Genomic DNA, 23497 nt, shown 5'->3' with positions numbered 1-23497 from the left:
CAGCTACCCCCATTATATTTGGCCTCCACTTCCATGGCCTAGCCTTTGTCTAAGTATGGTGGAGATGGAGCCCATGCATATACTGGGTTTTCTGTATGTGGGTTTTGAATGACGACAACAATGATACAGTATGGACTGTCTCATTGCTGAATACTTCATGCCAAGGCATTGCACACTGCAGTAGCTGTCATTGCTTTAGTGAGCTTTCTGATGTGAGGGAGAAGCACAATGCTCCCTCACCCAAATCTTGCACTGGTGAGCAACAGCAAATCCAGTTGGAATTGCTTCCTAGCCATCACTGGTATCTCTTAAGGCAGCCCTGCTGGAAATGCTTCCCCGGCTGCAGCAGAAAGGAGTTGTGCAATGCGAGGAAACATGTACAGACTATGGTGAGCAGCAGTGAGTCAGGACCACCTGCACATCATTGGGAACAGAATAGAAGACGATCCGCTCCGACTTAAACCATGCATTGCCATTACTGGTGGGTACCTGCAGTATGGACCTAGAGATGGTAATAACGGTAGCTACCTGTTGCTTATCTCCTTATGTTGCTGCAGAGACCGCCATGAACACATTTAGCACACAAACTGTGTCTGGAGAGAATGGTTTACCTACATGTACTTAAGGCTGGAGTAATAGGTTTTAGATTAGCTGTTTATTGCTTGGAAATGGTTTGAAATAGGGGCATGGCAATTCTGGTGAAAAATTACCTCCAGATGGGAATTGTGACATTATAAGGAGCTTCATGTAATCTCAGGCTACAGACGGTCCCATATCCAGTATCTTGCTGAGCCCATGCATCTAAAGTCACAGAGACTGAAAAAACACTTGAAGGGGGCATATCACAACATAGAATATAAACCTTACACACCCTCTTTGTTGGTGATGTGTCCCATGAAGCTTGTTATTTGTAACATTCTTTTTTTTTGGTAGTCTTTGAACAGTTTGGAAGCAGGAAGGCAACACACACATACCAGTCATCACACGGGATTTGCCTAGGCCTGCCCCCCTGGAATTCAAGAGAGTTTTAGTTATAGCTAATTAGAAGTGTTCTTTTCAATGCCTGGTAATGGATGGCATCACTCCCAGGTGGTGCCAAGCACATGAAGTTAATACATGGTTATAGTTATAATTTGTTCTTTTTCTTTTTGTTATGTTCTACTTGGTATCCCTTCATGTCACCCCACTACTCTTTCTTTCCCCTTCCTTTCACCTGACCTTCATAACTCAGTGAGTGTGTTGGACCTGCTGACACTATGTAGTCCTGATAGATGAGGTGGGCAGTGCATCCCTGTCAGTTCCTCATTTCACCCTTTCTACACTCATCCCATAGCTCCATGGATGTCTGGCTGCTGGTGTGATCTCTGCAAGGTAATCAAATGATCTACATTAAGCATCTTGGTCTGCTTGTCCTCCTACTCCCCCCTCCCATGGATTTCCACATGGAGAGTGGTGCACAGGGTGATGGACAGATAACTTAAACTCTCTTTCCAATCTACGTTAAAAACACTAAGGTTCTATTAAAAGAGACCAAGGTCAACACAGCAATATTAATAGAGCTTTGTCCTGGTGTCACACTTCAAAATCTATAGGAGTCTCTGTGCTGTTCCATAGAAACCTAACAGCAAATGTTAGTGATGTTCACTCTGAAAGTCATAATACATATTCACAAATTTGAACTTTTTTCCAATTTCAGGGAAGCTAACCCAATCTGTCTCCAAGTCATCGTATGGCAGTCTCTGATCTTGTACCTGTTACATAGATTGTAAAGTCTTTTGAGGGCAAGGATTGTCTTTTTGTTTCTATGTTTGCAGAGCACTTAGCAAAATCGGGTCCTGGGCCATGCCCTACATCCAAACCAGGAGGGATTTATTAAAGGTTGGCATGGCCCAGATAACTTACCACAGTTAGTAGATAAAATAGCAGTGCAGTGTGATGGCCTGAACCCCCAAGCTCTTCTAGCCTGGGACACAGAAAAGGTCTATGATTGTGTGATCTGGGAATATGCTACATACCTGTCAGAGATTTGGGGCCTGTGTTTAGAGAATGGGATAAGAGAATGGTCTCTTATCAGCAGAGCATTTGTAGTTTCTGAGGGCAGCCATGAGCATGAAGTGAATGATTTTACAGTGGTGGAAAAGTAAATCAATGTGCAGAACAGAACAATAGTATGCTGACCGCTCTGACTAGTGGCCAAAGAAAGGGGATCAGCTACACACATTTGAAGAAATCTGAGCTCCATTTTTTAGAAACAGTGAACTAAGGAACACGCAAGGCTCAGTAGGCAGTACAGATCTCCTTCCCTTTGACTTTCCCCACTTTCTTCCCCTCTCCCTCAGCCTCGTGTGTTGTTCCCCCAGTTAGCTGTAAAGTATTGATTTGTTTGATTTTATAGTTTAATATAAGGGTTGTTAAAAATGTTTTTGCGTATGTATGTTAACACTCAGCTGTATGTTACAAATGGCAAATTTAAGTTTTATTTAAATTTTTTTGTATTGCATTGAAAAGTAAAAGTGAATAAAAAAAACCTCAATAAACGATTTTTTCCCCAGTTTTAATAAGATAAGAACAATGAAACACACAAAACTGTATAATCGTAAAAAAAAAAAATCTTTCCCACCATAAAAGATAAGTTAGTTCTCCATTTTATATCTTCAGGTATTTCGTAATTATATAAATGGTGGCTCGAGTGGAACACTTAAGAGCTTTTTTTGTTGCAGCCAAAACATTTATGTATGCATTGAAAACATAAAAATCCCTCTGCCCTGTTTCTTCAATTACTTGATATCCCCAGTTTAAACTTCTACTAAGTGTTGATTCTCATTAATAGTCCTTTAAATATGAGTTTGTTATTAATATTATTTTTTCAATAGTCTCATATTCCTTTTAATCCTAATATTGGCCATAGATTGAAAAGCCATAAAACTTTGTTTGTTCAGTATGAGAGCCTGCTAGAAAGCACTTTATACTAGCTAAAGAATACTTCAAACTCAGCAGAGCATTAAAAATAGCAACTCTGTTTTTGCAGGACCTTGATCTGACGTCAAGTGTCTAAGCTGTTTTTATTACTCTGTCAAAAGGCCCACTGGAATGTTAGATGTTCCAGAGATTAGCTGTAATGTAACCTCTTAATATCCATGCTTTTGAAGAATGTTGTATTTAACTTTAGCTGATCATTTACTCTCCTGATTTGTGACAATCTAATACAAATTTGGATGCTAATTCAAGAACACACACATTTGTGATTATGAATTTTCATGACTTTAGATCAACAGTGTCTCATTAGATGTGAAATGTGTTTTTTCAATTAACAAAATGCGTTTATAATGTAGAAGCTTTCAGTGTTTGTTTGAATAGTTTCTCTAATTAATCTCTCAATGTGGCTGCCAGTTTGCATTAGTCCATTTACAGATGTTCATGTTCCACTGGCTTCTTGGTCCCATCCTCTATCTCAGTGGCTCTCAAACTGTGTGTCGGGATCCCAAAGTGTGTTGTGACCCCATTTTAATGGAGCTGCTAGGGCTGGCGTTAGAATTGCTGGGGCACAGGATCAAAGCTGAAGCCCGAGCCCCACCACCTGGGCCGAAGCCCAATGGCATCAGACCTGTGTGGCAGGCACGGGCTTGGGCTTCAGCTCTGGGTAGCGGGGCTGGAGCCCTTGGGCTTCGGCTTGGCTCCCAGAGTGATGGGGCTCAGGCTTTGGCTTTGAGGGCCCTCCCACGCCCACCCGGGGCTCAGGCAGACTCAGGCTTTGGTCTTGGGGTCATGTAGTAATTTTTGTTGTCAGAAGGGGGTCGCAGTGCAATGAAGTTTGAGAACCCCTGCTCTATCTTTTTCTCCAGCACTGCTTGAAAACTGCAGCTATTTCTGATTATTACTCACTATACTAATATCTACTGCCAGTGCTGTAATGTTTAAATTTACAGTACATTTAAATTAACTTGAAAGAATAATTAGTAACACAAAACGACATTTACTAAGATGCTGTTTAAGACAACACACAGCCTAATGATCAATTAATTAAGTCAGAAGAATGGAATACATGTAAATATGTGTAAGAAGGCAGTCATTACTGCACAGTAAGAAACTTTTAAATATATACTTTTCATAATTGTATTACACTGTCATGTATTTTTTTTTCTGTTTTCTTTCCTACCACTTCTAATTACAAAAGGTCAAATCCTCTGGTGCTTAATCAGTTCCTTAATCAGGTTCATTTTTACTAGGAAAGTTTCTGTTACCTTCCCTGATAGGTTTTTTCTGGCTATAGTCCTGGTCCAGCAAAGAAGCAGCTACCATTACCCATAGTTGCTACATTTCTAGCCTGTGCAAAGAGGCCAAGCACTAAATAAGCCGGGGACCTGAACTGCCTTCTTAGCCCTAAATGTGATCTGGCTGGAAATGGTTGAAGTATGTTAGTAGAGCTGTGAGGAGAAACTTGCACAGCATTGCTCATGCATAACCTGATCTGGAGTCAGTGTGTTACTAAGCTGAAAAAGGAGGGATTTTTTTCTTCTTCTAATTTTAAGAGTATGTATTAGATTTTGTGATTGCTGAAAATCCACAATTCTGTGGCTATAACCTTTTCATGTCTTGGATTAATCTCTTTACCCCCTAAATCTAAGTTCTCATTTTAAAATCTCTAGCCTTCAAGAATGCAAACAGATACAATATTGTCCTTCGGAGTCTGCAACTAGTCAGAGAACACAGAAGGGAACATTTAGGTGGTGTGTTAACTCAGAGGGCTCATTTAATTTACTATTTAAATACTAACATTATTAACCATATGGTTTCTTCATACTAGAACTTCTAGCATAATTGTTTAGTATGTCTGAAATGTACCTTTGTATTTGTGCTGTTTCAGAGCACTGCACTGTTACAGTTAGGGTGGCAGGGTGACAACCAAGGCAGAACACTGATGCACAAAACAGAAGAAGAAAGGATACTTTCACCAGGACACCTTCTCCAAATATCTACACACAGCTACCTTCTTAAATCCACCTCTTTAGGAAGGCTGCCAGGCTTTGAACCTGTTGACTCATGAAGTCTAAGTATGTATTTTACAAATTATTATCAGGCCCCTAATTTTATCCTTTTAACTTTCCCCTAGTAGCCTCTGGTATAGGAGTCTTTAAAGGAAATGGTAATGCAAAACTTCATCTGTATAAATGGTTCCACAATAATCAATATTTCCTATGGCTTGTAACTAAAACCTAGGGCTGAGTATCAATGGGGAGTTAATATTTCTAAATGAAAACCAGAGGAACAACTATGGACCTGTGTTTAAAATTAGTAAAGAAAAGCAGCACAATCCAGATGTCATATTAAATTCATCAGCAAAGATTAATGGTACATTTATGATCTTTTCAGTTAATAAACATAAAGGGCATACACTTCAGCCTTAAACAATGAAAGAAGGTTCAGAGTCCTCGAAATGAAAATCGTGACATAGGTACATTCTCTTTGAATACTTAGAACTGCCATGAGTGCAGGGGGCTGGACTAGATAATCTCTCTGTCCCTTCCAGTCCTGTGATTCTATGAATTTAGTAGGAATGCTTTGATTTTTACCTATAAGCTTTCTAATATTGGCCTACTGCGTATTGGAGCAGTAAAAGTTCCCCACGCCCTTCTTAGTTGAGCACTATAAGATGAAATACTGGATTTAGAGGAAACAGTAGAGCAACAGTATTATTAAAGGGAAATTGTAGAATCAAAAGTGTGATTTAGTTGCTGCCAAGAGAAGAGGATAAAAAATTAGCTCTCTGGAGGCTGATGGGCCATAGTTCAGAACGAATGAAAGGGAGTGCATTACTGTGGGAAAGTGGTGGTAAAACACATAGTGGTATATGATGCAGAAGGGCAGTCTCCAGTTCAGGTTGCTTGAGAACTCTGAAACAAATCGGAATTCAGCAATGGTTTAAGGGAATGTCAACATTCTTATTTTCGCTGAATGGGTTTGCCCGGCCCTAGTTGACATTGTCTAAAAGACTGACGTCTGAAACATAAAAACAACTACAGACAGGTAGCATTTGGTGTCATTAGCATGATGGAGAGAAGCATACCGAACACTGAGGTGAACTGCTACATTTGTATAAACAAACTTTGGTCAAAAAGACGTCAAGACCACTTCATTTTTTAATGCTTGAGTGAATATTAGTACATAGAGCCAGTTTATATGTCTGCCTGGTCCCTAGGAAGCACTTCACTTTCACATTTCAGAAGAGTTACTGCCATCGATAAAGTACAAAACTGTAGAAGATAATCTCAACAAATAAAAGGTCAGATTGTAAAACTATTGAGTTCAATTTTCTAGAAGAAATTAATCATTTTAAATATAAATGATTTTCTAAAATGTAACAAGAGGGGTTGTTGTCAGGTTTCTATGAGCAAGATTGTTTCCCTGAAGTTTCAGAGCTGATTTGTTTATGATTTTTTGGTTTGTGTTTTTAAAGTCCTTCAACTCAGGTCATTGCACCATATTTGAAAAATGGTACCACTAGGGTGTCTTGTAGCAATGCAAATTTATTTAATACCTGCCACAAAACCAATGCATTGAAATAGAGAATTTAGTCCCTTTTGCCTCATGAACATATTTCTGATAGCATGATGACACCTAGCTCTATGGAGAGATTAGATAGAAGTAGTTTCTGTAAGAACCTGATGCATTGCCTAGTGTGGAATGACAAGCACAACAAAATTACAATCTCAGATTGCATGGAAATCATGTTGTTTGTGTGAGAAATAGAAAATGGGTGGTCAAATATTATTTTTTTTTATTCTATTGCCCCAGGGTCATCTGACTTCTGGGTTAAATGTAGATACTGCTGTAGAAACATATTGTACTGTCAAATAGGATGTGCATTTGTTTTAACTAGAAGTTTCCCAGGAGGCTTTCAGTAACACCATGAAAGAAAAAGTGAATGAACTAATTATGAGTTTTTTTTAAAAACTTTGAAGTAATATCCAAATGTGTGACAACATATTTAATGAAAAGAGAACATATATTACTGGTCTTAGGAAATTATCTAGTGTGCATACTGTATATTTCTTCTAGGAGCTGTGATCCCCGTTTTTCACCCACCATAATGTCTTCATTCCTTCAGATGAGAGTGTTCATTTTCTTGGGAGTTTCAGCAACAATGGCCTGCACAGCTCTTTTCTTCTCTTTTGTTCAGAAAGGCAAAGATGTCTTCTTTGGTAAGTAACAAATAAAATGTTCTTTATTTCCTGTTTCAACCTTTGGTTGTACTGTTGGTGAAACTGAAAACACACAGGTAACGCTTGGTAGTTTAGCTTATAATACTCTTTATAGCCAGAAGAGAGACAAAGATAGACATCAGTGAAAGTTTTTCCACAATTGTTTTCCTTTAAAAAAATAAAATTACAGCTTTATAAATTCACCACGGGGAACACCCTTTGCACCTGTGATGGATGTGTCTGATTCATGTACCTTGTGATTAGGAATGTCTGGTTGTACTTTCTTGATTGCATTCACAAGTCACATACAGTATTAACACACAGAACTCTGACTTCCTTCCTAGAATCAGAATCCATAAAGTTAGACTCTGTAAGACTTCAGAACTACTATGAACTTCAGAACTTACAGTGAATTCTAAGCCAGTAAGGTCTATTGAACCATGGCTGGAGAAATATTGGAAGTCCCATTGTTTGAGTCATTTTAAAACTGGATTGAACCAAGATTCAGGAATATCGTATGAAGAACACTTCTGCTGTAGTAGAGAGTATACAAGATGAACAAGCAGGGCTTTTTGATATCTGTAGTTTATTATTTTATTCTATACCTTTAGGTGAGATTAAGATGGGAACAATCTTAGAAGCTCTTGCATTTCAAAGTAAGGTATAAACATTTTGTCAAATAAGATTAGATCTGGGATGCAGCGGGGGACATTGCTTTTCATGGGAGATTGTGTTCTTTTCTAGACCATAACCGCCAAACAGGAGATCAACTTTGATTCCTGTTATGGACTCTCAGTTTGGTGTCACCATGTGAATTGTTAGGGAGGTCTTGGCCTGGAAAGACCTAACAAAAAAGTTGGCTAGTTCATCCAGTGTAGCTGAACAAATTTAGCACTGGTGAAAAGCAGCTATTTCTGGCAAAACAGTGTATGGAAATTAAAACCTGTGCTTATCACTAAAAAGAGGCAGAGGCAGAAATTCAATTACGTCATGTGTTTCAGATCAAAATCTTGTTTGGGACTATGCGATCAACAATGCTCAAAAAAATGAGGCAGGCAGAGTAACAGTTTGGTGGAAAACACCCATAAAAATAATTGAAAATAGTAGTACCAAAGACACACTTCTATGTGGCTTGAGTCAATCTTACTTTTTAATGTAGATATTAAAACCTTTTCAGATACTCTTGCTAGAAGAACAGATGCACAGCAGTACTTCCTCAGTTGATATACATTGATCAAAAAGGTTTCATACGAAGTAGACACCTGAGTGATAACGTTAGATGAATCATAGGAGTAATTCACAATAAGCGGGGGTGGGGGGGGGAAATGTCTGCTGCTATCCTTAGATCCTGACATCTCTGATAACATAGAATGGCATTTTCTCAAAACATAGGTGTCAGAGATGGATTCTGGAGGCATTATGAAGACACAGATATTTTAAGATTCTCCATCCACTAGGATAAAAATTAGCAGGGTACGTGCCAAAGAATTTCAACTGCAAAGAGGAGCCAAAGTTGTCCCCTTTACCCCTTGTTGTTTCCCTCTTTATTGAACACCTGGCACTACAAAACAAAGAATAATAATAGCATAACAGCACTTACAATTAATGAAATAGAACATACAATTGCACTGTTTGCAGATGATATTATACTAATGGTACCAATTCAGTACAATCTGACTTCCATTCTGAAAAAAATAATTAATTCAGTGATATATCAGGCCAGAAAATTGACTATAAGATATCTGAAATATTCAGTATAGGGCTGTAAACTGTAATTAAACAGCTGCAAGATACATATGCGTTTGTATGGTCCAAACAAAAGTACTTAAGAATCAGTATGTCTCCTAACTTCAGTCAGGTAAATTACATTGATTTTTTTCCCCTGGTATTTCAAAACTGATTTGTTGGATTGGAAAAAGACTACATTTGCCTTAGATTGGTTGTAGCGCTTAAAATGAAAATGGATTGGTTGCCAAAGCTTAATTTCCTATTTCAGGCCTTGCCAACATGGGTACCAAAAAAGATCTCCAAAGGTGTGGTGTTTAGATGTTGCTTCTAATTATTAGAATTGGGAGCACTGGCTGTTGGCAGTCTGAAAGGACATATAACAAAAGGCAACCCAAACAAGAATTATTACATTTGTATGGGACAATAAGTTCCCATTTGTAAGTAAGAATTCTCTGTATGTACCCACTGTGGATGGGGGATTGGCAGTACCAAATTTATTAAAATATTACTGGGTGGTTCAGTTAATATCACTATCAGCCTGAAACCCTGGTATTCCCAGTAAATATGGGTGGAAATTGAACAACAGGATTTTAAACATATATTTAGCATAGTGTTCTTATTCTTTTTAACCTAGAAGATATAGATCAGTACAAAAGAGAAACAATCCAGGGAATATGCAATGTCACATCATCCTTTCACAAGGACATTTTGGGTATGGAATTTGATAAGCTGTACCCCCTTTCCAACCTCATTTAAACTCATCAGAAACAATCCAGAATTTCAACTGGGTTCATCTAATCCAATATAAAATACATGGGAGGAAAATGGTACACAACCATTGACCACAATGATAAAATGATGACAATTAATGCCATCAAATTATTTATGGGGAATATTAATATGCCAGTTCTGGTTTATTGGCAACTAAAGTAGTATATTAAATCCCAGTCAGGCAGCCCAATTTTTAGGAGAGCATGAACAATCATAGAAACAGTAATTATGGGGAAAATCATGTGAAAAGTCCTGCTCTCTGCATGGTATAACCAATTGTTACCAATGGAGCCAGAAAATAGGACCTTTATGGAAAAATACGAAAAAGGTCTAAAACCAGACATCCATTTGCAACAATGAGGAAATATCTGGATCTTGCCTGAATTGAGTTTTAAAATATCTGGAGGAAGGCTGGAACCTTATCATTTGTATAACTCATATGCACAATTATTACAAAGTACTTTTATCAGTGTTACCTCACTCCATTTAAACTAAGGAAATATATAAAAAGAGAGTCAAATGCAGGAGAGAACATGGCAGAACAGGGATCTTTGTGCATGTATGGTGGAACTGCCCTAAGATAATATTCTGGAGGAAAATAAACAGAATTTTCAAGGTACATAAAATTAGTTTACACACAGACCCCATAGTGCTTATATTAAGTTACAGCCCAAAGGAGGTTACTGACTCAGAGAAGAACCCATTAATAACATAAATACTGCTAGGCAGCTATATGTGATGATAGCTCCTTTTTTTGTAAAATAATAGCTCCCTCAACATTAGCCACATGAGAAAGTTTGGGAAATCATTTCAGTGGAAAAATTACAGACAGCCTTATATCAATATTAAGTGGATTTTATGAAGGAAAGTATATCAGTAAATATCTCAATGATCAATACTCTTTGGATGATTGTTGCCTCCAATTTAACTTTTAATTTTTTTAATATGTAGAAGAAACTGAAGATACCCACATTACCAGTGCTATCCAGGAGGGGGCTAAAGTGGTGGATGATCCTATATACCATACACTGAAAAGGTAAAAATGGTCTGTGTGTCAGGTTTGCCGTTAATTTCAGTGTGACCCTTGTTTGGCCATAAGGATATCTGTTTAGGGGAGCATGCAATGTCACATCATCCTTTCACATGTTGTGAACCAATCTAGTTTGTATCATACCATATGCTGCACACTAGTGCAATATTTTATTCGTTAACTAATAAAGCGTTACTATGTAAAAAACAAAAAATACTCTAGCAAACGAGTGTTTTCTGATTGTTTGAATCCAATGAAAGATGTCAGATGGCATGAATCTTTGAGGCAAACGAGTCTGAGTTTTTACATAACCTCATTTATTTATTGGGCTAAAGTAAAGCTTTAAATAGCAACTATATTTTACCAGCATCTGAATGAGATAGAAACAATGGGTGATGTCAGAGCTCCTTTTAGGGGGCTTATTCCTTCACCCACTCACTTCCCTGGTCCTTCTCACATGAACAGAGAGCAACAATACCCGAAGTCCAAAGGTGCAAACAATTTGATGTTTACTGGGGTGAACTTCCAGCAAGCATGATTCCAGTTTCCTTCCTTAGTGTCCCCCTTCCCAGCTCTGACATGACAGAGCCTTACCTGTGGCCCTGTTCCCATTCCTGCCCTAAGCTAAACATGATTCCAATTTCCCCACCCCCATTCCCTCTTCCCATTTCCCCCCCCACACACACACTTCCTGATTGACTGCAGACTATATAGTAAAACTTGAGTTCTGCTTAGCTATACCTTAACCAATCATTTTCCTGAAATTTAACTAACCAATCCTAACATATTGTAACATGATTATTTAACCAATTATATCCCACCACCTTAATTAGTTTACACCCAGCAAAATTAATTATACAGCAGACAGAAACAAGCACGGAACCAGACAGAGACCATGCAAATAAACAATAGCAAAGTGGGAACTATAATGACAAAACAATACAGAAGAGAGGATTTCACATCCCAGCTATTGATAAGTGAGTTCTTGCCAGATAGGATGCTATCAAACTAAGTTTCCTTTTACATTTTCTAGGCACTTCCTTTTCTCTGGAGGCGATAGACATTATCAGGACAGGATTGTATTCCTAACAGCCCAATAGCACCTTATTTCAATGTGACTAGTTTGGAATGTGAGGATGTAACCGGTCGCTTTCCAGCTTATGGCTGCCTCTGTTGTTTAGCCAAAGATCTTAGCCTAAGAACAGGGCCTCAGTAAGAGAAGTCACAGGAAGAGAAGGCCCTTACACCGGCAGACAGTGATTTTGATTCTTTCTTTTATACCTCTATAACTAGCTAAGTGATAAGAATACTCCTAAATTCTTAGAGTATAGACCTTTACAGACAGGCCTGAATATCTATATCCTAACAGCTCCATCAAAGGTAATGGCAAAAATCCCCTTGACTTCAGTGGGGCCACAATTTCACCTAGTGAGTCCATGTTAAACAGGTTTTGGCATGAGAGGATCTTAGGGACTGAATAAATTCAGTAGCTTAACTAATGCCCAATGGAAGAATAGACGTGAGTTGTTAAAAGAAATGGTAGTTAAAACACAAAAATAAAACCAAAAAAATTAGCTTGGTTTTTCACGGTGAAGTTGGAGCCTAGACGGTGTCAGGGGAGAACAGTGATGATAGCAATCCAATCACAATTTGGTCAAAGTGGTCAACGGGGGGCACTCCATGTACAATGTACCATTATTAGGCATGGGATCAAGTGATTTCTGTGTACAGGTAGCTCTAAATATCTAAATGTATGTGCTACCCCAAATTTGTTTCTCTCCCATGACCGCCAGCATTTTTACAATTGTTGATGTCCCTGAGGCCATTATGCAAACAGGGTTTATCTGTATATGGTGAAAGTGACTTGAGATTCATAGATCCCAGGAAAGCTTCTTGCAGCTCTTTGAGGAGACTGAGTATAATAGAAGGTCACTTTTGCTTAGTTGTCTCAATATGGATTTTGGGGCCTACAGCTATGCGACCAGATTTTAAAATGTTGGCTTTCACTTATTGATGTCTCAGTTTCTTCATATATAAAATGGAGCTGATAATATTTACCACTCTGACAGGGATGTTGTGAAGGTTATTTGATTAACATTTGTGTAGTGCCTCATGGATGATAAATGTCAAGTATTATTAGTATTGCCAGTTGTGCTGCTGGTTGTTGCAATCCATTGGAAACTAAATTGCAATCCAGCTAATTTCAAATAGGGCACCATACTGTTTACATTCTTTCAGAATGTTAACAAAATAATAGATATACACGATAGAAAGTGTTGCAATGTTCAAAGTTCATTTTTAATGTTCTTCTTAATAGAGGCTTCTTAGGGAATTATAATAATGAATAATATAGAAAAGACCAATCAGCAGGTCCTATTTTCTTTACCTATTATACAAAGAACACAATGATTGAAAATCAGATGACAAATTATATCTGATAAAATGAATATTTGATTGACCCGTGGAACCTTCGAAGGCAGGGTGCTATTGGTGGAAAACAGCTTAGAAAGAGTAAAAATGTAGTAAGCATTTTACATGATGGGCTTGATCATGTAAGCCTCTGAGCACTCTGACCATATCCACTAAGCACGTGCTTAAGTGTTTTGCTGGATCAGAGTCAGGGTGCTCAGTAACTGCAGGCTTCAGTTCTATATGAAGAAAAATAGCATCTGCAGTTACATTAACAAGTATAAAATAGCAGGGCTGTCAATCTTCATGGTTCAGGGCACAAAATGATCATTAACTGAAGTTCATAAGAAATATGCCCTATCTTATACAATATTACACAATTTGGTGCCTTTCGGCCAATTCAGTAGGTCAATGGGTCCCATAGAAGTTAATGGAAGGTTTGCTATTGACTTAATTTGGCCCTGTGAGTGTGTCTTATACCTTCCTCTTAAACATCAGACCCCTGGCCTTTGCAGAAACAGAACACTGGACTGAGAGGGCTGTTGGTCTGTTTGGATAGTCTGCTAAAGCAGCTGTGTCCTTAAGTTCTTAAAATATTTCTGTATTTTCAAGTCACTTTAAAGGTATGTGCAATTTAATAAACTAAACTATTTTCTTTATATGTAAAAGAATATGGTGCAGTTGAATTAGGACTTTAGTGAGTACAAAGCCTAAAAAATATGAGAAATGAATCTTACTGCATATTTGAACTTCTGGAAGTTATGGAATTCATAGTACTGCGAAAACTCAAATCATCTTGCTTTAGCTCATAAATAACTGAAGAAGGCCACAATACAATACAAATGAGTTCAGCTCTTGAGAATGAAAAACATTTCTAGGATGAAAAGGCAGTTTCCTATTCAGCCTGGGATTGGGAAACTTGACAGCCCCCCAGTCTGAAGCAAATACTCACCAGCAACCACATACCACACAACAGAACCACTAACCCAGGAACCTATCCTTGCAACAAAGCCCGTTGCCAACTGTGCCCACATATCTATTCAGGGGACACCATCACAGGGCCTAATAACATCAGCCACACTATCAGGGGCTCGTTCACCTGCACATCCACCAATGTGATATATGCCATCATGTGCCAGCAATGCTCCTCTGCCATGTACATTGGTCAAACTGGACAGTCTCTACGTAAAAGAATAAATGGTCACAAATCAGATGTCAAGAATTATAACATTCATAAACCAGTTGGAGAACACTTCAATCTCTCTGGTCACGATTACAGACATGAAAGTTGTGATATTACAATAAAAAAACCTCAAATCCAGACTCCAGCGAGAAACTGTTGAATTGGAATTCATTTGCAAATTTGATACAATTAACTTAGGCTTGAATAGAGACTGGGAGTGGCTAAGTCATTATGCAAGGTAACCTATTTCCCCTTGTTTTTTCCTATTCCCCCCCTCCCCCAGACGTTCTTGTTAAACCCTGGATTTGTGCTGGAAATGGCCCACCTTGATTATCATACACATAACACCCATTTTTTCATGTTCTGTGCGTATATAAATCTCCTCCCTGTATTTTCCACAGTATGTATCCGATGAAATGAGCTGTAGCTCACGAAAGCTTATGCTCAAATAAATTGGTTAGTCTCTAAGGTGCCACAAGTACTCCTTTTCTTTTTGCGAATACAGACTAACACGGCTGTTACTCTGAAACCTATTCCAAGTACAACAGTACAAAATTATGTTTGCTGTTTTCATGAACTAGGTTTCCAAACTGCAAACACACTGAGTGAACAACACTAGATTTTATTTATTACTTCAACTTGAACTTGAACTGTGATCATAATGGACAAATTCATTTCCTCAGGTAGGTATTTAATATCACCATTTGGAATCTTGTATTATTTTAGACCCTCCCCATATACTTATGAATGCTGTAATTATTGAACAGCAACATATTAAAGTCACTGACTACAGCTACCTTCAATGTTGCTAAGTTTTTAAATGTAAACTTGATTAGACCTATAGGGGGCCAGACAGCTTCAGAATTAGAGAGGAAGTGTACACAGGTGTAGGTCACTCCTTCCCATGGGCACTCTGACGCCCATTGGCCAGCCACAGGAAGATGGGCACTAATTGGCTCCTTGCTTCCCACGATCATTAATTTAAACCCTTGCTTGGGTTTTTTTGTCTCACCCTCCCTCCCCTGAGTTGTAGTATGGAGCCAAATTGGCTGATGCCTTTGTAGTTTTGTTTTTGTTTCTTCATAGCGTCATCATTAAACAGGAATAGGACTTTCAAATTTAAAAACTAGGAATTTATATAAATGTTTAGTTCACCACAACTTGTGGCTGGTGCACAGTGTGGATGAAAGGCCAAAGAGTTAGTTCCTAGAAATAAAGGAGACCTAGGATTTCAAGCTGATGGAGCTTGGGCCTGTGGGGAAAGGGGAGACCTGAAGTCTTCACAGAATAATGTCTCTCTCTGGTACCTTCTGCCCCTTCACAGTGGGAAGGGGATTCAGCAGAATGTACTGAATCTTAGGAGTAGGCAGTGGAGAGTCTACCCTGCGTTATGGACTATATGTAAGAGGCCCTGTATACCCTGCACTGGATTACTAAATACCTGGTAAGAGTAGAGGGGGCAGATAACACCAGGGAGGGGTGCTAAGTTTAATAAAGTTGTGGCCTGCTGCTTAAATCCATCTTTGTGTCTGTCCTCATTCACTTGCATGTCCTGATCAATGAACTGCTAGCAAAATGCAATATTTTTGAAATAGCTTTCCCAGATTTTAATATTATTTAGTGCCTGATCCAACTCTCACTGTTTGTTGTGCAGTTTATAATTGTCTCGTTATTTCTTTGTGCTGCCCAGGCCTGTTTGTTGTACCCACTTGTTGTCTCTCATCATATAATTAGATTGTTGGTTCTTTAAGGCAGGGGTCATTGTTCTGTCTTTGTCATTATCATAATACAAATAATCATCATTATTGTAATTTTCATTACTATTACAATTATCATACTTATTATGATTTATTATTTTTATTATACTTGTATTATAGTAGTGCCTAGGCATCACAATAAGGATTGTAGGCACTGAACATACACAGAGTAAGAAATTGTCCATGCCCTGAAAAGCTTACACTCTAAATAGACAACACAGACAAAGAGTGGGAAAGTACACAGGGAGAAGTGAAGTAACTCACCCAAGGTCACAGAGCAGATAATTGCCAAAGCCAGCAATAGAAGACTCAGAAGCCTATCCTCTAGACCAGGCTGTCTCCCTGTGCTCTCCCTACCTTAGGTCCTGACCAACCAGAGCTCTGTTGGACCCAGGAATCTATCTCCCGGTGCCAGGCAGCAAGGAAACAGACTCAGTATATTCCATGAGAAATCTCTCAAATTAATTTGTACTTTACTGTCAGCAATTATTACATGGTACTTTTGTCTCCATCCATTTGTTATTGTTCTCTCTGCCTGATGATTTGCTAAATCTAAAGTGTAAAACGATGATAGTCTGGTTGAAGTTAAGCTATCTAAGCCATGTTGGTTGTAACAGAGAACAAGACAATTAGTGATCTAAAGGCTCTCTGCACTTTGACCAAAATGTGATGTTCTCTAATCAACATGGAAACCTAACAACAATGTAATTCAGCAGTAATTTCTGGCTACATGTCATAAAGGATTCCTGGAGTTCCTTACATTTAAGTCATTGGCTTTAGATGTATATTTCTAGTAATAATTATATGTGCCACTTATTTATACAACTCCTTCATCCAAAAAACTCAAAGTATTTCAAATCATTAAGTAATCAAGCCACTCAAAAACTTGTGTCTTAGGTAAACATTATTGTGCCGAATTTACAGGTAGGATAAACTGAAGCATAGTTAGTTTAAGTGACTTTCCAAAGTAAGACATTGGCACAACCAGGCATAGAACTCAAGAATCCAGACTCTCAGAGCCAACTATTAACCACTAAAATACACTAACTACCCAGTGAAAATACAATGGCAGTCACTCAAGATATATTTTTTTAAAATTTTTTTAAAAATACACACACACACACATTTTATTAACTTACAATAACATACACTGCAACATAGATTTAAAATGTAATTAATATACATAAATGTCACTGCACTATGGCCCGCAAAGGAAAACCATACAGTTCTAGTGAATCTAATCAAAACATTAGAAATACAAGTTATGGAACAGACTACATCTTTAATTAGAGAGTTCCCAACCCAGTTTCAGGTACATTGGTACAGATTTTTCTATTCCCTTTCATGAGACAGGCATGCTTTCATAGTGGGGGGAGATGTGCAGTTTAACTAAAGGACCACCCAAAGTCAGCAAATGCCAGCTGAGTTGGAAAGCCTCCATGATTCTGAAAAGAAGTTATTAGCTGAGGGGGAAAGAACCTGGACACCCCAAAAGGCTCTGCCCAGGCCCAAAAACCTCTCCAGAGTGGTAAGACATCTGAGGCAGGGAAATGCATATAGGTGTGTTCATTATTTTGTATAGATCTGTGTATTTCTCATGCTGTTAAGTAAAGAACAATGGTGTTTTAGAATCCTCTCTCAAGGATGTCTGTGTATCTGTTTGTTTTCATTGTTATGTCTCTCTGAAGAGGTAAACTGTAAGCCACAAGGCTCAAACCTTTGGAGAGGCTTTGGAGGAGATAGCACTAGTTTCAAAGTCTAAGCATTTGCCTCTAGGGTCCTCCCTGCCAAGAGGAGTGTAAGACATTAGGTCTTCACCTGGAATATGTGCCTAGAGGCCCAAAGCTAGGCACAGGGCTTAATCTGCCCATCACCAGCAAGCTAAGGGCACATGGGATTCAGAGCTTGGATCCCCTCACAGCAGTCTGGCAAGTATACAGCAGGAGGAGCATAACCAGATCTGTGACATTAACAAAGAACTGGCCCTAAACAAAATGTATCATTTAGAGGTTTTGGATGAAAAGTTCTACTAAAAAGGATCTTTCCTGCAGAAAATTTCAGTTTTGACAAAAATCCATTTTTCCAGAAGAAAAATATTTCATTTGCATTTTTTGACCAACATTACTTATAATATTCCCATCACTATGATATCTGTCTGCAAAGAGATGCAGTAGCTTGATTCAAAGAGTAAAGTAAGTGGCCTTTGAGAAATGTACAAAGCTATTAAAAAGTATATTTTGCTGTCAACTGTTCCTGTTACAGAAATGGGATTCTCTCACTTCCCAATACAAATGCTAACTATTCATTTTAATGTGCCAAAGAGTTAAAAACTCTGTCTGTGTTACAAGGAGCTAAGCTTTTCTTTATAATTTTCCTCTCCTGTCCATTGAAAGTCATCTTATCAAGAAATTAGATTCCAGAGATAATCATCAATGAGTTTGCATCAAAATAATCAAGAAAACAACATATGCAGTTTCCATTTAACCAGTGAATACAAAGGCATTTTCAAAAGTTAAGAAAAATAATATGAAGGAAAGTAGAAGGAATGGGTACAGTATATAAAGTGTCCTAAATTTTTGGTGTAATGAGAAACTGCAGATGAAATGTAATGTCTGAAAAGACCTCAGTTGAACCCTGTCAGAAATCTTTCAAAAAACTTCTTCCCGTGAGATTTCCAGCCCCATTTGGTATAAACTCAAGATGTTTAATTTGGACAAGCTGTAGACGAGCCCTAAACTCAAAGATTCTTATGTGAACTGAACCTACATGCTAAATATTTTGAGGTAGGCCTAATTCTATTGAAAGTAGATGAGATTTTCTGAACCAGACCAGAGCTAGGAATGACTGAAGTTGGGTCTTTCAAGGTGGAGGAATATCTTAAGGAAGCAGAGTATGTTTTATCTGGGGGGGAAAAGACAAATGACATCCCTGGAAGTGTCTGAGTTTTAATGACAGACTAAAGGTGGCTCAGAGTCTTCAGTCAGAAATAAATACTTTTATTTAGTGTGTACTGCACAGGAGCTATCCTGGTTTCATAGTTCTAACCAACAGGGGAAATAACCTCATTTGCAAAGCCTGTTCCAGATGCCACCAGTTCAGATGCCTTGCAAGCTGCTGTCTGCTCCTGGTGCCTCTGTATACCCAGGCAAGTGGACAAAAGGGATGATCTGTATATGCTGGGAAGTGAAAAATCAATTTCTATGCCCCAAATAAGAAACTACTCTTGCAGAAGGTCACTAAACATTACCAGTTATTCACTGACACTCAAGTTCTCAAAGGGGTGTCCAAAAATGAAATGAGTTTCATTTAATATTCTGTAAAACTTCACTGTTCTGGGATATCTCTTGAGGGGTATAAGGTAACTCAGGCTTAAAAGCATGTTAGGAATTTTCAAACACTGCCTTCAATAAATGTTAGTTCAAGGCAAAAGAAAGATACTATATATAAAACTGAAGGAGTATGGCCAATACAGATGAGAAATCTTTTTGAAAATTATCCATATGTATTTAAATATTGCCTCCTGAGAAGGCTAAGGTAATTGAGAACTGATATTTGAGAATTTGAAAAATAAGTGTAATCATAGAATCATAGAATATCAGGGTTGGAAGGGACCACAGGAGGTCATCTAGTCCACCCCCTGCTCAAAGCAGGACCAATCCCCAGTTGGTCTCTGCAATTAATCTCTGCAAGTTGCTCATACACTTTAGGATTTAGGCAACTATGCTCACATCTAAACACCTCAGGCCTGAATTTTATCTCTCATACACTGGTTTTTATACTTCTATAATTCCTTTGACTTCAGTAGAGTTGTTTCTGAATTACACAGTCTGTGAGATTTGTTGATTAATTTTACCCTTGTCATTCTCAGGACTAGAACTCGGCAAATAACTGATTTTTTGGTAAGTTGGTAATTTCAAAAAATCAGAGCAAAAATCATTTTGGATCAGACCAAAAATCAAAAAATATTTGAATTTGTTGGCAAATGAAAAAGTTTGAGGGAAAAAAATGTTTTTGGTTGAATACATTTCATTTTGATTTTGAGCATTTTACATGTTTTTTTATAATTTTAAAATTAAATTAAAGGAAATTTCAAAATGAAAAGCCCTTTTGAACCAGAAAAATCAAAATTTAATTTTTACATTGTAAATACAAAACATTTTGATTTTTTCAGATTTTTTTTGGTTGGTTGGTTGCACTGTTTTTTTGTTTTTTCTTTAAACAAACAATTTATAAAACACAGTGGTGTTACCAAATCTAAATTTTTCACCATAAAATTGTGGTCAAAATGTTTTGCCTACCTCTAATCAGGACCCAGTTCCACTATTCTTTCACATGCAGAGCTGAGCTGCAGTGGAGCGCAGTGAAGATAAGGCCTGGAAGTCAGTTAATTTCTCTCTATGTCAAACAAAGTGCTGCACATCAGATTTCCATCCAAACTATATGTAAAGCATGAGCCTAGAGAACACATCACCAAACTGAGCTTGGCTTGCCTTGAGGGTTTTTTCACATTCTAGGGATCTGATTCAAGACTCATTGAAGTCATTGGGAACGTTGCCACTGACTTTAGGTGGTTTTGCAACAAACCCTAAATGGTTAAATATTTGTGAAAACTCCTAGGTATAGCATTTACAGCACTTCAGTGATTGAATATGAGCAGGTGCACAGTGAATGGGAACTCAGCCAGCTACCCATTATGTGGAGCTGTTTTTTTTTACTATAGACACTTGTCTGAGGTCTCAAGTTTGATTGAGTGGACTGTTTCTTGATTGAGCACTTAACTGTATATTTTATGCCTTAAGCTGTCTGTGATCTTAAATGTGACATTTAAACCAAACCTACCATTTGGCTTCACTCTTCGGTTCTTCGGCTTCTACATTGTGACTATTGTATTTAGCATCGATTAGTATTTTGTCCACAAGGTATCCCTTCGTATCCTTATGTAATACAAATTTTGCTTCAGGGCATCATCAATTCACAACAAGCATAAAAGGGAAGTGGTTTAGTTCTTCTGGCAAAGTTTATTCCTATTTGCCACTTGAGATATTGAGTGACATTCCTTCTGTCCTCTGTCCAGCAGCATTATTTCTGGTGTAGCCATAGAAATGACAGAACATTACTGGAGTTATTTTCCACTGAATGTCTTTATCATTTGCTTCAGTCTAATCTGAACCATCCCAAGTGATGGTGTTTCCAGCTAAAATGAAAAAATGAGGCACATATCTGAATGCAATATTCAGAGTGCAGTTTTAACAGAGGGATTACCACCTTCTTGTTACAATTTGATGCCTTAGAAATTTCACAGGCTTGTTTTGTTTCCATATTGCTTTGCAAAGTCATGTCTAATTTGTTGTCCATGAGCAACCTAAAGTCTCTTTTGGCATGATAACTTTCCATGTTACTCCCTTTCATGGAGTAACTGAACAACTAAGTAGATATTCGGAAAACTCCTGTTAGGCTTCAAGGAACCTTAGCTTATATGTTGGGTTTTTTTCCTAAAATATAGTATTTCTAAGTCAAATCTTTAACTATTTACAATATGTGTACACACATTATGATTTGTTATATTGTGATTTCAGACCACGAGTGTTTTCCTTCTCCATCTAGACAGAGCTCTGTATATAATTATTAATAAGTTTCATAAAAAGGGGACACTGAACGGAATGCATTTTCCCTTGTTAACATGGATACAAATATTTTTAACAAATAGCAAAAGATGATAAAAATCTTCCCAGGTTCAATCTTTTCCACTTAAGCCCTAATTACACTTAAATGCATATTTTATCTGTTATAGAAATCTTCAAAGGAGGGGAATAATAGCTCCTGCTCTGCTGCTGGCTTTTTCAAAATTTCCTGAACAAGAAAGTCAAGATATTTCCCAAGCTGCTGAAAGAATGGAAACTTCAACACAAGTGCTGGAAAAAAAAGTTCACCAGAAGCAGAAACGCTCACCGCATCCAAGTGGTAAATACAACACACAGGCAGAAATCCCTGTTGATAGCTTAAGGGTTATTTATCTCCTAGATTGAAAGTGTGTTGGCTTCATTTTTATTTTATGCAGGCAGGAGGACTAGTCATCCCCAAACCTTAGAGTCACAGTGCGTGCCGTTCAGATCTTAAAAGCATCTTACAAATAGTTAACCTCTATTGTGTTTTGCTTCTGCTTGTCCTGCTATGGTGCTTGAGGATCTGAACAGCGGCATTTAGCCACTAGCATCCTTTGCAATCCCACACATGCACTTGGATTGTCTACAAACCATCTCACAAATATACTGAATGCCCTGTGTGTTTTGTTGAGCTTCTTAGGTCAGAGGCTTTGGTCCTTCTGGAGCCTGAAGTTGGCAGACACAGAAGGGTACTGTTTGTATCTTTTTCCCCTGGGGCACTGAGTTCCTGAAATATGTTTCCTCCAGACATGGAAGGACTTCTTACTTTTCATGGTGCATTGATTTTATGTATTTTATATGCTATTTTACTGTTTTATGTAATGCACTGGAAAGTTCAAAGTTGGAGAGTTGTCTAAGTAATACAACATCATCATTATTACTATAATTATTATTTTAAGATGGGCAAAACCAACCCCCCTGGCATTTGGGATGTTTGAAATTCAGACCTAGATCCAAATATGTCATGACTTAATACCATCTCTATAAATAATAACATTGTAATAATATTTATTTTCTTTCTTAGTATTATAAATGGACTTTTTTTTCTCTGTTCAAGAGATGGAAGACCTAGACTGTTGCAAACAAACATCAAGCACTACAGTTCTCTCTCTTGGGTTTTTTCTTGGGAAATTCATGCCATACACAGAAACTAAGGGCTTGTCCATGCTGTCCCACAGTTCAGACTATGGGGGTGTGAATAGCAGTGCACACCAAAGTGCTATGCTGTAATCCCCCTTGTGGATACTGTTGCCTATGCACAAGTCCACCTCCTGACCTGATTGGCTTTGAGAGCCTTAACTAAAGGCCAAATCTCAACATCTGCATTGCTATTTGTGGCATGCTAGCTTGAGTCTGTCTGCCTGGGCTGAGAGGCTCGCTCCTAGCAGACATACTCACACAGGCCCCAAGCAGGAGGGCTGTGAAGTCCCCAGACTTGAAGGCAGAGTTTACAGGTCAGGGAGGACAGGGATAAGAAGCACACAGCCCCAAGAAAGTGAAATTGTGAAACTAAAAGGAGGGTTGGTTAACCTGAATAAAGTGGCCCCAAGAGAGGAGGAATCTTGTTCTTAAAGACTCTGGATGTAGGTGTATTATTCTCAGAACTCAGAGGAAAAACTGAGGCAGGGTCACAAGGTGGCACTCTGGAACAGCACCTACCCACATACTGCCTAATGGTGTCTAGATTCCTGCTTCTCCCCAGCCCCCCACATTCTAATTCATTAATTCTGTCCCCCCACCCCCACCCCATCTGTCCC

At 38.2% G+C, this 23497-nt stretch overlaps 1 protein-coding gene across 1 annotated transcript in view; it reads left to right on the top strand.

The window, feature by feature from the left end:
• The first annotated feature begins 7105 nt into the window (after positions 1-7105).
• The window catches only part of TPO (thyroid peroxidase), a 65160-nt gene continuing 48768 nt past the window's right edge, over positions 7106-23497 (top strand). The window contains exons 1-3 of the mRNA XM_048846322.2: positions 7106-7199; positions 10650-10734; positions 21869-22038. Coding sequence (XP_048702279.2) covers positions 7106-7199; positions 10650-10734; positions 21869-22038 — 349 coding nt within the window. The remainder of the gene's footprint in view (positions 7200-10649; positions 10735-21868; positions 22039-23497) is intronic.

The sequence above is a fragment of the Caretta caretta genome, chromosome 3 (assembly GCF_965140235.1).
Source record: "Caretta caretta isolate rCarCar2 chromosome 3, rCarCar1.hap1, whole genome shotgun sequence".
Lineage (NCBI taxonomy): Eukaryota > Metazoa > Chordata > Testudines > Cheloniidae > Caretta > Caretta caretta.
This window is presented reverse-complemented; position numbering and strand designations above follow the sequence as displayed.